General features: G+C 40.4%; 1 protein-coding gene across 1 annotated transcript in view; it reads left to right on the plus strand.

Moving 5' to 3' along the window:
• The window catches only part of setd1ba (SET domain containing 1B, histone lysine methyltransferase a), a 120,014-nt gene that overhangs the window by 60,729 nt on the left and 45,042 nt on the right, over positions 1-14,243 (plus strand). Inside the window, exon 8 of the mRNA XM_059655054.1 lies at positions 33-845. Coding sequence (XP_059511037.1) covers positions 33-845 — 813 coding nt within the window. The remainder of the gene's footprint in view (positions 1-32; positions 846-14,243) is intronic.

Genomic DNA, 14,243 nt, shown 5'->3' on the forward strand with positions numbered 1-14,243 from the left:
TTACAATTATTTTAAATTCCTTGTTTCAACAGAGCCAACAGTCATCAGGGGAAGACATGGAGATATCAGATGATGAAGCAAATACAAGCCCAATAACCAGTGCAGAATGTTCGGAAACTATTGTGGTCAGCTCTTCTGCTTCTGCAATACCCATACCACCTCCAGGATTCCATCCACTGCCCCCACCACCTCAAACTGGATTTCCATTGCCACCACCTCTTCCTCCCCCTCCACCACCACCTCCAACTCATCCGACTGTTGCTGTTCCCCCTCCTCCACTTCCTGCGCGACCAGACCTGTGCCCTCCTGGAGTGCCACCTCCACCCCCTCCACCACCACCACCACCCCCTCCACCACCACCACCCCCTCCTATGCTCCCTCACCTTCATCCATTCCCTCCCAACATGTATCCACTGATGTCAATGGACCTAATGAACTGCATAGGCAACCATTGGGGAAGCATGCAGATGTCGTTTCAGATGCAGACTCAGATGTTGAGCCGTATGATGCAAGGTCAAGGGCCATCTCCTTACCCACCTTTCATAGCTGGTGGAATGAACGTGCAGTTTGGAAATATGCAGCCATACCGCCCATATCTTATAAGTTCAAGCCTAGCTCATGGTCAGCAGTGGACTCCGTTGCCAAAGTTTGATCCTACTGTTCCACCACCTGGATATGAAGTAAAGAAAGAGGATCCTCACAAAGCCACCATTGATGGAGTCCTTTTGGTGGTAATGAAGGAACTTAAAAGCATAATGAAGCGGGACTTGAATCGCAAAATGGTTGAAATGGTGGCATTTAGGACGTTTGATGAATGGTGGGAGAGGAAAGAACGTAAAGCGAAGGTAAACCACTGTTTTTTTGCATGTATGTTTTAGGATTGAAAGCTCTCCTGTATTTTTCAGATAATGCTGACATTTTGTTTTTGCAATTTATTTAACTATTCTTTTCTTGTTCATCACAAAAAGGATTTGCATACGAATAGTTCTCCTGGTGACAGCATGAGAGTATCTCTTTCACAGGGCATGACTTGATGTACAGGATACAACTTTATGATTGATAAAGCTATGAAAAAAAACTTGCATATGAAAATTTAGTTTACTAGTTTATCAGTAAAGATTCTGGAGCCTGGTTTGTGCTATTTTAGTTCTGACATTAATCTGCGTACATTGTTATCACATTGATATGATATGATATGCTTTGATATCCTATTCATGATTGCAATGATTTGGTTTTAAATTGTGCTTACTATTCTGTAAAGCAAAGGTTTCAAAAAATTGTCTGCAGCTTTTCTGAACTAAGAATTAAATTGTTTCACAATAAAATATTATTCTTTTGATGTAGCTGCTCGGCGCAAGATCAACCCTGGTTTGATAGAAAGTACGTCAATACGTACTAAGGCCATACAAGATGAAACAAATTGCTGCACATGAATAGATGCATATTAAACCAAATAATTGTCTCCTTTGGAACTGTTGCATTATTTTTGCATAATAGCTCAGTTGTTTCTTTGGAGTGTGCTGGCTGGCAAAGGCCTTATTCTTCACAGGTATTTTTTTAAGCAACATCTTATAACTTGAAATTGATGGCTTCCAGGTGTTTAGTTTGACAGCCAATGTATGAAGTTATGAAAACCATGCTAATAGTTTGGCTAACAAAGTGTGAAGCTGGATGAACACAGCAGGCCAAGCAGCATCTTAGGAGCACAAAACCTGACGTTTTGGGCCTAGACCCTTCATCAGATGAAGGGTCTAGGGCCGAAACATCAGCATTTGTGCTCCTAAGATGCTGTTTGGCCTGCTGTGTTCATCCAGCTTCACACTTTGTTATCTTGGATTCTCCAGCATCTGCAGTTCCCATTATCTCTTAATAGTTTGGCTACTGTGCAAGGCACATTTACAAATAAAAGAAATTTGAGTGAGAACAATGCCAACTGAAGCAAACAGGAAATTATCAGCTGAGGTTATTGCTAATTCTTTGCTGCCTGAAGATACTGGTTTCTGATTTTTTTTCTATTTGTATCATGGTCTCTTACACACAACTAAAGGACTTCCTCCTGCAAAGCTCACCATCATCTAGTTGAATGTTATTAGGAAACATAATGGCCTGGATATTATGGGCTATGTAGGTAGGATGAGAAGCTGGAAAGAGGTCTGGGGGCGCTGCAGAATCGTAGGAGATTGGTTTGATAAACCAGAAGTTTAAGTTTAAGTTTCCCTATATGTGGTGCAATTTTAACGCCTTCATCCATGCTGACTGGTTCCCAATTTGTAAGACAGCCCAATTCACAAACCAGAGCACATGGATTTAAATAATTGTCAAAATAATCAGAAGGTATATCAGATTTTTTTTTCAATTTAGCAAGTTTTCATGATCTCGATGCATTGCCTGGAGGGCTGTTGGAAGCAGATGCAGTTGTAACTTACAAAAGAGGAATGGGGAAAACGTAATGTAAGATTTTCATAGGCACTAGGAAGAAACAGGGAAATTGAATCATTTATATTCTTGAACAATTCCTACAGACTAGAGGGTAGCTAATGTAGTTCCACGATTTAAAAATGGAGGTAGAAAGAAAAGAAAACAGGGATGTATAGACCAGTGAGTTTGATGCTGAGATTGGGGAAGATGCTCGAGTCCATTATCAAGCACTTGGGAAACACTTAAATTAGACATAGTCAGCATGGATTTATAAAAGGGAAATTGTGTTTGACAAATCTATTGGATTTTGAGGACATAACTGGTAGAGTTGATTGAGGGACCCAGTGGATCTGGTTTATTTGGACTTTCAGAAGTCTTCCAACAAAGTCCCACATACGCATTAATGTGCAAAATTGAAGCGCATCAGATTGGAGGTAGAGTACGGAGATGGTTAAAAACTGGTTGGCATATACGAAACAGAAAGTAGGAATAAATGGGTCTTTTCTGAATGGTGGGCAGTGACAAGGAGAGTACTGCAGTAGTTGGTGCTCGGACCTCCACTATTCACAACACAGGCTAATAATTTAGATTGGGAACCAAATGAAATATCTCAATTTGCAAATAAAAATTTGCAGATTGGAGACACAAAACTGGTTGGAGGGGTGAGCTGTGATGAGGATGCAGAGATATTGCAGTCTGTCTTGGACAGGCTGAGTGTGTGGGCAAGTGCATAGCAGATGCTGTGTAATGTAGATATTTATGAGGTTATCCACTGTAGTAGCAAAAGTGGAAAGGCAGATTATTATTTGAAGGGCTGTAAATTGAGAGGAGAATGTTTGGTGAGACCTGGTTGTCTTTAAGCCCCAGTAGCTGAAAGTAAGTGTGCAGTTACAGCAGGCAGTAAAGAAGACAGATCATACGTTTGCCTTCATTGTGAAAGAATTCGAATATAGCATCAAGGATGTCTTTCTCCAATTAAACAAGGCACTGGTGAGGTCAGACTTGAAATATTGTGTGCTGTTTTGGTCTCCATATTTAAGGATGTTTTGATACAGAGGGACTGCAGGAAAAGTTTACCAGACTGTTTCCTGCAATGCCAGGTTTGATGTATGAAGAGAGTTTGAGGCAGTTAGAATTGTACCCACCGGAATTTTACAAGATTGAGGAGGATCGCAAAGAAACCTATAAAATTCTAACAGGACTAGACGGGTTAGATATAGGAAGGACATTTCTGATGATGGGGGAGTCCAGAAGCAGGGGACAAGTTTTTAAGGATAAAGGATAAGCCTTTTCAGACTGAGATGAGGAGAAATTTCTTCACCCAGATAATGGCAGGCCTGGGGAATTCACTACCATAGAAAGTGGTTGAGGCCAAAGGCATTGTGTTTTCAAGAAAGAAATAGATATAACTGTTGTGGCTGAAGGATATGGGGTGAGGGTGCGATTAGATTATTGAACCCAATGATTGGCCATGATCATAACAAATGGTGGAGCAGGCTTGAGATGTCAAATGTCCTACTCCCACTTATGTCTTCCACATTTCTATGCTTCTTTCAAGGAGTTAGCACAGACGTAACAGGCTAGATCACTGCTGTGAGATTCCAAGTTCTTGGAATAATAAGATTTAAATCAGAAGAGCAAGGCATGGTTGTTACAGACAAACCAAATCTGGTTATAAGTTATTGGAACAATTGTATTTTGAGTTTATAACAGGAAGTAAAATCGGTCTGTGTCAAGTGAATGGCTATTAGTGGGTAGAAAGCTCAGTGCCTTCATACAGTCAGATTTTGAAAAGCCTGAGATCAGTAAATTATCTTACGCAAATACATAGTTCAGGGAAGAAAGTGATCTTAGATCAAAAGATTTATAATTAGTTTTTGTTGTAAATTGCTAATTGGTAAAGGAAACTTTTTTAAGGGTTATTTGATTCTTCTCAAGTTGATGATTGGTGAGGAAAAAGCTGAATTGCTTATAATTGATAATAAATTCAGTGTTGTCAGATTTCTGTATTGTCCCTTATAAGTTTTGACATTGTACAATAAAGTCAGGGCTGCTTGACCCAGGTTGCTCGGGGGATTCTTGACTTTTGTTCTGCTTGTGAATCATGGCATTATTTTTAAGGATGTCTCATTTCACGCATCAGTGCCCCAGAGTTTATACTGGAAACCTCTAACCAGTTTTGAATAGGGGACCATTTAATCAGTTTATTGTCACTGTCTTGATTCATTGATGTGCAGTTCAGTAGGTTTTAATGCTGGTGAGTGAAGTAAGTGCATGTTGTTGATCTTGCAGTAAGCAGCTGGTATGGCATTTGATACTCCACTCTGCTGAGAGACAATTCACACAGGTGAGCAACCCCAGCATTACTAATAGGCTGGGGGAAAAGTGACTGGCCATATCTGTCTGACATTGTGTTTCCAAGATGCTTTAATTTCAGTTGTGTTGTTGTATCATAGGTTAGGTTGATGTTTCAGAGATCGCATTGCAAGACCTGTTGAACAACTTTCCTTAATTAAATCATATATTCCTAATCAGATCATTTTTTAAAATAAATTCTTGGGTCTGAATTCAACTATTCCTTTCTGCTGATTTATGCAGGGACAAATGAATGCCTTTTCAGTCGACTTAAACTTTTAAAACATTAGAACAGCTGATCAGGAATGGCTTTATGAAGACTTTTGGAACTTGTGAACCTTAATATTTATGCCTGGTTATGTCTGTGGGTGTTTGGTCTTTAGTTTTTAACAAAGTTGGTCATCTGACATATCTCGAGATTGACTTGAGTATTATTGACACAAAGCTGGGTAGTCTATCAGTTGGGATAATGGTGTGTAGAATTAAGTGATGAACCAAAGATTGACAGAAAATTCAAATGGCAAACAAGATAGTCAAAACAAAACAAAATTAAATAAGATTTTCCTTCAGTAATAGAACATGTTATTAATTTCCATACAAGCAGCAAAGATTGCATTATTAGCAGTGTTGAATTTGTTGCTCGGATATTTGTGTTTGAAATGCAATCATTAAACTCTGTTCTCTATTCTCCTATCCCGGGGGTGTGTTTTTCTCTCGAGACCAAATTTTGCAGTCTCTGCTGAGCTGTCAGTGGGAGAGAGAAAAAACAGGCTGCCCTGGTCTCTTCATGCAGTTTAATATTTATATATTCTACCCAGGAAAAGCCTTAATGGAACTACTTTTTTTCTATGCTACCCTCGCGTAATGCGAAGAAGATAAATTGGAATAAAAAGATAAATGTTGTCATGTTGCAAAAGTAGTAGTATTTTGAATTTGCCAAGATTGTATATTTTATCTTAAACAGATGCTCCAAATTGGGATTACAGCAGTCAATCCAATATTTGTAATGGGCTGCTGTTCAAGAGTGCAAGGGTCAGTTCCTAGGACCACTTGTTCACTATTTTGTAACAATTTATATACTAGAATCAAACCACAATTACAAAATTGTGGACACCACAAAATCAGGATGGATGGACAACACCAAGGAAGATTACAAAATAAATTACTAAACCTACAAAACAAACATGGCTGATCTTTTCGTGAACTTTACCCGCGCTGTCACTGTATCTCTTAATTCCTTTATTGTTAAAAAAAACTACCTTAGCTTTAAAAGTGTTTACTGAAGTAGCGTCAACTACTTCATTGGGAAAGGAATTCCATAGATTAACAACCCTCTGGGTGAAGAAGTTCCTTCTCAATTCAGTCCTAAATCTGCTCCCTCCAATCTTGAGGCTATGCCCTCTTGACCTAGCTTCACCTGCCAGTGGAAACATCCTCTCTACTTCTATCTTATCTAATCCCTTCATAATTTTAAGATCCTCCCTCAACTTCGGAATCAACCTAGTGAACCTCCTCTGTACCCCCTTCCAGTGTCGTCCTTTCTCAAGTAAGGAGACCAAAACTGCACATAGTACTCCAGGTGTGGCCTCACCAGCACCTTGTACAGCTGCAACGTAACCGCTCTGCTTTTAAACTCAATCTCTTTAGCAATGAAGGACAAAATTCCATTTGCCTTCATAATTACTTATTATACCTGCAGACCAACCTCCTGTGATTCATGCACAAGGACACCCAGGTCCGTCTTCACAGTGAGGTTAAAATTGTGATCAGAGATAAATGGGAACTGCAGATGCTGGAGAATCCAAGATAACAAAGTGTGGAGCTGGATGAACACAGCAGGCCAAGCAGCATCTTAGGAACACAAAAGCTGACGTTTCAGGCCTCACTGTGAAGCCTCTTCCAGGATGCCTAACCTGAAGAAGTTACCCTCCTCCCTCCCTCCCAACCTCAGGAGATCTCTCTCCCACTGCCCCGCCTCTCCCTATTTATTTCAGAATCCTCTCCCCATCCTCCTTTTCTGATGAAGGGTCTAGGCCCGAAACGTCAGCTCCACACTTTGTTATCTTGGATTCTCCAGCATCTGCAGTTCCCATTATCTCTCATCCTCCCTGCAGCTCTTTTCTCATCCACACAGGGAGCATCTCTCCCGTACGTGTTGGATAAAGTCTAAAGCTGAGGCTCCCCCACTCCTGACCTCCGGATCCCCCTATCATCTTCACTTGCAGTCACACCATGTTGTCCCTGATCACTAACTGAATTTGAATTATTTAATCTACCAGGTGTGACTGCCTCCTGAAACAACGTGCCCAGGTAGTCTCCCCCTCCCGGATGTGTTGCACTGTTTGAAGCTCAGATTCCAGATCATCAACTCTGAGCTGGAGTTCTTGCTGCAGATGTGGTCACTACTGTTCACAATGGGATCAGCCAGCTCCCACGTGATACAGCTACAGCACATAACAGTACAGATGGGGACAGTCCAACCCAACATTCTATTTGCAGAAGGGAGACAAAGCGTATGTACTGAGGAAGAGACCCCCTGGGACGCTGCTGAAAGGAGCACATCAGGTACAGTAATGAAGAGACGAGGAAAAGCTGGCTGTTGAATGTCTCCGCCTTCTGGATGGAACACCCAGCATTGCTTTGCAGTGTGATCATTAGAAAAAGTGTGATATTACTTACAATGATTGCACTCTTGTCACAGGGACCTCAAGTATTGATGTTAATTCTGTTTTAAGACAATGCAAGTGATTGTACGCTGAGAAAGAGAGAGAAAAACGAGGGTGGCATTACTCATTGGTACCCTAGTGCCAACAATGGCAGGCCACTGGTTGCCATCAGCCATTCCTTATTTATCAGCCGCAACTCAGTTGGCAGCAGTTTTGAGGCTGGGTCAGAAATTTGAGAGTCAGGCCCTGCCCCAGAGTTTTGAGTAGAAAGTCCCAAGTGACTTGAAAGTTGCCACCCAGGTTGACAGGGCTGTTAGGAAGGCATACAGTGTTTTAGCTTTTATTAATAGAGGGATCGAGTTCCGGAACCAAGAGGTTATGCTGCAGCTGTACAAAACTCTGGTGCGGCCGCACTTGGAGTATTGCGCACAGTTCTGGTCCCGCATTATAAGAAGGATGTGGAAGCTTTGGAAAGGGTGCAGAGGAGATTTACTAGGATGTTGCCTGGTATGGAGGGAAGGTCTTACGAGGAAAGGCTGAGGGACTTGAGGCTGTTTTTGCTAGAGAGAAGAAGGTTGAGAGGTGACTTAATTGAGACATATAAAATAATCAGAGGGTTAGATAGGGTGGATAGGGAGAGCCTTTTTCCTAGGATGGTGACGACGAGCACGAGGGGGCACAGCTTTAAATTGAGGGGTGAAAGATGTGGGATAGATGTCAGACGTAGTTTCTTTACTCAGAGAGTAGTAAGGGTATGGAACGCTTTGCCGGTATGGAACGCTTTGCCTGCAACGGTAGTAGATTTGCCAACTTTAGGTACATTTAAGTCGTCATTGGACAAGCATATGGATGTACATGGAATAGTGTAGGTTAGATGGGCTTCAGATTGGTATGGCAGGTCGGCACAACATCGAGGGCCGAAGGGCCTGTACTGTGCTGTAATGTTCTATGTTCTATGTTCTATAACCTGCCCAGCCATCTCTACTTAGTTAATTACTTTATACAAATTTATGAGTTAAATACTTTCCAATACTTCTCTGCTGTGGTCTTTTTCAAATAACCAATTAATAGATAAATTTAAAAAAAGTTAATTTTTAATCAATTACACGATACAGAAGAAATAGAAAAACCTTACCTTACCAACACACCACAACGTCCCTTTTTTTGTGGTTAGAGGAGGAGGGCGGGTGGGAGTCACTACACGTGTAGCGCCTCGGGTTCAGCTGCTGACAAATGAAGGCTGCTGACGCTCAAAGTAAGCCCTTTAACTGACTTGCCACCCATTGTTAACTAAGAAAGTCAAAGGTGGTATCAAACTCAAGGAAAGGATATATACTTGTGCTCGGATAGGTGGCAGGTCAAAAGGTTGGACAAAATTTTTAAAAACGAGTAATTACCAAAAGATTAATGAGGTAAAATTAGAGCATGAGATAAAGTCAGTCAATAAAATACAAACATGGAAAACTTTTTTCCAAATATTTAAAAAGAAGTTAATAAAGTAAGTGTTGGTCCTGTGGAAAAGGAGTCTGGCAAATGTGGAAAATTAATAATGAAGGATAAAGAGATGGCGGATGAATTGAACAGATATTTTGCATCAATCCTTGCTAGACAGGTTACATGTAGCATACTGGAAATAGCTGTTGATTTAGGAATTGAAGGGAAGTTAGTACTAAGTAAATTGTCAGGGTGCCACAGTGACATAATGGTTAGCACTGCTGCCTCACAGCACCAGAGACCTAAGGTTAACTGCAGCCTTGGGTGACTGTGCAGTTTGTATGTTCCCCTATGTTTGCACCGGTTTCTGCCACGTGCTCTGGTTTCTCCTCATGATCCAAAGATGGATTGACCGTGTTAAATTGCCCCATAATGTCTTGGATGAGCAGGCTAGGTGGATAAGCCATAGTAAATGCAGGTTTACAGGGATAGTGTGGAGGTGGGCCTGGGTGGGATGCTCTTCAGAGTGTTGGTGCAGACTTAATGGGCTGAATGGCCTCTAACTGCATGGTAAGGATTCTGTGATGCTAAATTGTTGCAACTGCAAGTTAACAAGTCCCCAGATTCTGATGGATTTCATCCTAGGGTCTTAAAAGAAGTAGATAATTAAGCTAACTGCTACAATAAAAACCAAAAGAATTGCAGATGCTGTAAATCAGAAACAAAAACTGAAATGGCTGGAAAAGCTCAGCAGGTGTGGCACCATCGGTGGAGAGAAATCAGAGTTGGTAATTCATGTAATGGTTTTAATTTTCCAAAAATTGTTCAAGTTCCTTTAAATTGGAAATAGCTAATGTGACTACTTTATTTGAAAAGGGACAAAGGTAGATACGATAAGGCTGAGCATCACTTCAAATACATGTGCTAAGTTTCTATTTCAGGGAACTGTAGAAAATACCTGCCCCACCTGCTTATACACATTTACTTAATGCAAGTGTCAGTTGCTTTGTTGTCCACGTGTCTTGATTTGTGCTTTCCAGAAGGAAAAAGCCCTTCCACTTTGCGGCTATAATCCTCAAATTGCATTATTGGTTCTGTGAATATGGCCATTCCAGCCTCCATCCTTTCTATTACTTTTGTGAAAAAATGCTTTTCTACGTCTACTGCTGGTGCAGCATGGCAGCTCAGTCGTTAGCACTGCTGCCTCACAGTGCCAGGGACCCGGGTTCGACTCCTGCCTCAGGCGACTGTGTGGAGTTTGCACGTTCTCCCCATGTCTGCGTGGGTTTCCTCCGGGTGCCCTGGTTTCCTCTCACAGTCCAAAGACATGCAGGGTAGGTGAACTGGCCATGCTAAATTGCCCATAGTGCCTAGGCGTGTTTAGGTTAGGTGGGTTAGACAAGGGAAGTGTGGGGTTAGGGGAATGGGTCAAGGTGGGATGCTCTATGGAGGGGTGGTGTAGACTTGTTGGGCTGAATGGCCTGTTTCCACATTGTAGGGTTTCTCTGATTCTATGATACTTTAGTGATGTGTAGCTCATTTGTGTCCATGGATATGAAAATAGTTATATGAATGCTCCCCTGCTTTGGCAGTTGTCACAACTGATCATTTTATGACTAATTATGGTTCCATAACTATTTGTTATGTCAGTAAACATGAACAGATGGGTGGGAAGGGAAGACTATCCACTGTTGTCATTGGTTAACTCATTTCTTTGACAAACACAAGATCAGGAGGCAAGTATAAATAAACTACAGCTAACGGAATTTGAGCTTAGTACATTATAGATAACTTAAAGAATTGTTCGGGGCCTGGACCCAACAAAGATATCTAAAGTTGTTGTAACCTGTCACATTTTGCTTACAGTGCAGCAATTGGTAGAATTGATTGCAGAAGATTTGTTTGCCCAAATCAGTCTGTGCTGTGAGAATCTTTCACAAACAAAACCTTTTATGAACTGCCAAACCATAACAGTCACTTCTTCGAGCATTCTGCATCTTAACCTAACATCAGGGTCTTCTCACAAGCCATGTTTGATCAGCTTCAATAACAGACTCCTAAAGCACCTTGGAAAATTATTTGTCCACAGTTTTATTTTCCATAACCTTGTGTGCTGCAAAGTATTTAGTTGTGTGTAGTTTGCAGGTGAGTTATTTACAATGGATTGGACTACAATATTTTTGGATACCCTAGTTCTGCTTTATGATCACATACATTTTAACTTTCTGCTCCTTCTAGGTGTTTTTCCCATGTGAAGAGAAAATGGAGTGGATAGTTGTTGCATTCCAGTGGCTGCTCTAAGAATGAGGGGTCCCTGGGTCGACAGTCCAAAGAAATAGTCTAAGGCACTTCATAAATAAGCATAAGGAAACTGGACGCTGAGCCAAGGAAAGGAGGGAGGAAGGAGTTAGTATTCAGTTAAACATTTGGTTTTTGAGGATCTTCGAAGGTAAAGGAAAAGATGCAAACAGCTGATGTTTAATAAAGGAAGTTGAAAAGCAGCATTTACATTTTATAAATAAAGCATTTCGTTTAGCATATATAAGTTAACTTTGAAATCTCCCAAAATTTTAATCATCGACAGCAGCATGATGGCAAGAGAACTTCAAGTTTGTTTATAAAAATTATTTACCATATTTGTAAAGCTTCTAATAGGACTTACAACCATTTAATTACTTTGCTAAATCACCATTTGTTATCTGGGTAAATAATGTGAACTTTACTGTCGACACCATAAAAACACTCAGCACTGCAGTGGGAGAGATATCCTGACAGATAGGAGAGATGTATCCTAGCAGGAGAAAGAGATGTGAGAATTGAAAAATTTCATGGTTTCATCAGCCATGTCTTTGGTAGAATGGAGGGGATAGGAAGCTGATGTTGAAGAAATAAAAGCGGCTGATGTAAAATATAACTGTGGAGATGCAGTGAGGAATGTGAAGATAACCCAAATTGTTCCCAGTATGAGGCTACTGAACTCTGAGGAGAGAACACTGATCACAAAGCTGTGACCATTTGTGCAAGTTGGGGCAGAGAAGCCATCAACAAGAACATTAAGTTTCAAATCTTAAACTAAAGAATAGGTGGAATAAGAGTTCAACAGCAGTGGAGAAGAAAGGGTATGTAAGGAGATAATATTCTGAAAGTGGCTTGGCTCATGACTTCCCAACAGTCAGGAATAGACTGCTCCATTGCTGTCCTTTTAATAATATGAGCCTGGCCAAAAATTTGTTTTGGTCACACAAATTAACGTCTATACCTAGGAGTGCTCAACTGTCTGACCTTAAATATACATATCTGTATGCATTGTGTAACCTAACAAGCAGCACACGTGTCCTCATGTAATAGCAAATCATAAGATTTGGAAGTAAGAGAAAGTGACTTTTTCAGTGACCTGTAGGACCACGTCATGAGCTTTGGAAACTCTCTAGAATTTGACAGTGAAAACCTTGTCAGTATCCAAACTGAGAACATACTGTTGAATTCCACAGCGGTCCTGTCACTTGAACTTCCTGGTTACACATCCTAAAGATGCTACTACAGACATATGACACAATATTAGGAAGTGAATGTGCAACTAAAGTTAATAGAATAGCTTTTGCAAGAAAGGAAGAAGAAGTTGCTGTCCAAAGCTGCAGTTTGAACAGTTTGCATTTTTCTATATAGTGGAACCTGCTGAAGATATACTCTGCATCGGAAAAAAGGTTGAGACTAGGTTTCTGCTAAATATTTCTTTGAAAAATAATATAATAATGTTGCTCTGAAGAGACTACTTCAAAATCGAAATTTTATTTTAATTTGAAATGATTTAGCTCAGTATAGAATATACCAGCATGGTTGTTCTTGCAGGGTTAAGCCCATCATTGCCAGTCTGTGAGATCCCTGATCTCTGTGTGGCTTCTTGGGGATACAGAAGGATCACCTACAGGTAAGAGGAGGAAAGTTGAAAGGCAAAGTGAGTTTTTGGTTTGCAAGCCATGTTTCCATAAATGTCAGTGATAAAAATCTTTGACATGTCATTTTAGAATGTATAATATGAATATTTCATTTGGAGATCAATATCCCACTACAGTGTAGCAATCCCAAGTTCTGTGTTTAAGTTGTGCTCAAGTAAAGGAGTGAGACTTAAGTTCCAACTTTTTGACTTGCAAGTTAGAATGTTGGCGGCTGACACTTTGGGAGGAATTTTAACACACTCAAAAAGTCAGGCCAGTTTGAGTTTGGTGGATGGCTTAAGTGTTAAAAATTACAACCTGCCTCCAAGCTCCTCCTCTCTGTTTATATTGGAGGTCAGTTGCCAATTTTAATATTGAAATGAGGTTCTGTGCCTCATATTTATGCACCATTTTAAAATTGGTTTTGGATAGCTGGGATCCGAAGCCTCAGAAGACCCAGGAGTTCCCAGGACGGGTTGTTGATCCCAGAAATGGGCACATTTCTATTTATATCCTGGCCTTGTCCATTCCTATCTCTCTTACCTTTATCAAGCCTACAGTCCTCTTAATGATTTTTTTAAAAAACGCTTATCCCTTTCACAATTGTTGCACTGTTGGTCGCTGTACTTTCAGCTAGAATTGCCTCCTACCTACCTCCATGTTTGAAATGCTTCTTACAATGTACCAGCAATAATACAATTCTGCCTTTTGACTTCTGGATTACCGTTTTAAAATAAGCGGTCACCAATTTAAGGCAGATGAGAACATTTTCTTGCAGAGGGTTGAGAGTCTTTGGAACTCCCTGAAAAAAATGGGGGAAACAGAGTCTTTGAATTTTTAAAAGTGAGAGCCAGGTCAGATTCTTGATAACCAAGACAGAGAAAGGTTATTTGGGTAGGCAAGAATGGAGTTGAGGTTGCAGTTTGATGAGCTGTGATCTTGCTGAGTGGTAGAGCAAGCTTGAGGAGCTCAGTAGCTTATGCTTGCTCCTAATTAACTTGTTTGTATTTCTATCTTTGACCCAAGTTTTTGATTATCTGTTCTAATATTTCCTTGTTTGTCTTTTTTGATATTACTTGTGAAGTGTTTTGCTGTGATTTGCCATGTTCAAGATGCTATATTAATCATTTGCCTTCATAGTGCAGTGAATAGTTGATTCACAATGTAGACTGTATTGCTAGCAATTGGAAGCTTACTTTTCTTTTGCCTGTTCCGAGTACTGAGATATCAGTAACTAGAAAGGGTATGCTTTGTTATATAGTCAGCATCTTCAATTCAATTTGTATATAAAAGGCAACCAAACAAACCACTTAAAAAAAAATGTTTGTGGGCACCCTGTGAATTTGTTTAAAGTGAGCATTTGCTTGGAAGCAATTAATTTTACACTGCATGCTTAATGAATACCTTACTTGGCACAGGGGTATTCACATTTAAA

This window comes from Stegostoma tigrinum, chromosome 26 (assembly GCF_030684315.1).
Source record: "Stegostoma tigrinum isolate sSteTig4 chromosome 26, sSteTig4.hap1, whole genome shotgun sequence".
In the NCBI taxonomy this organism is placed as follows: Eukaryota; Metazoa; Chordata; class Chondrichthyes; order Orectolobiformes; family Stegostomatidae; genus Stegostoma; species Stegostoma tigrinum.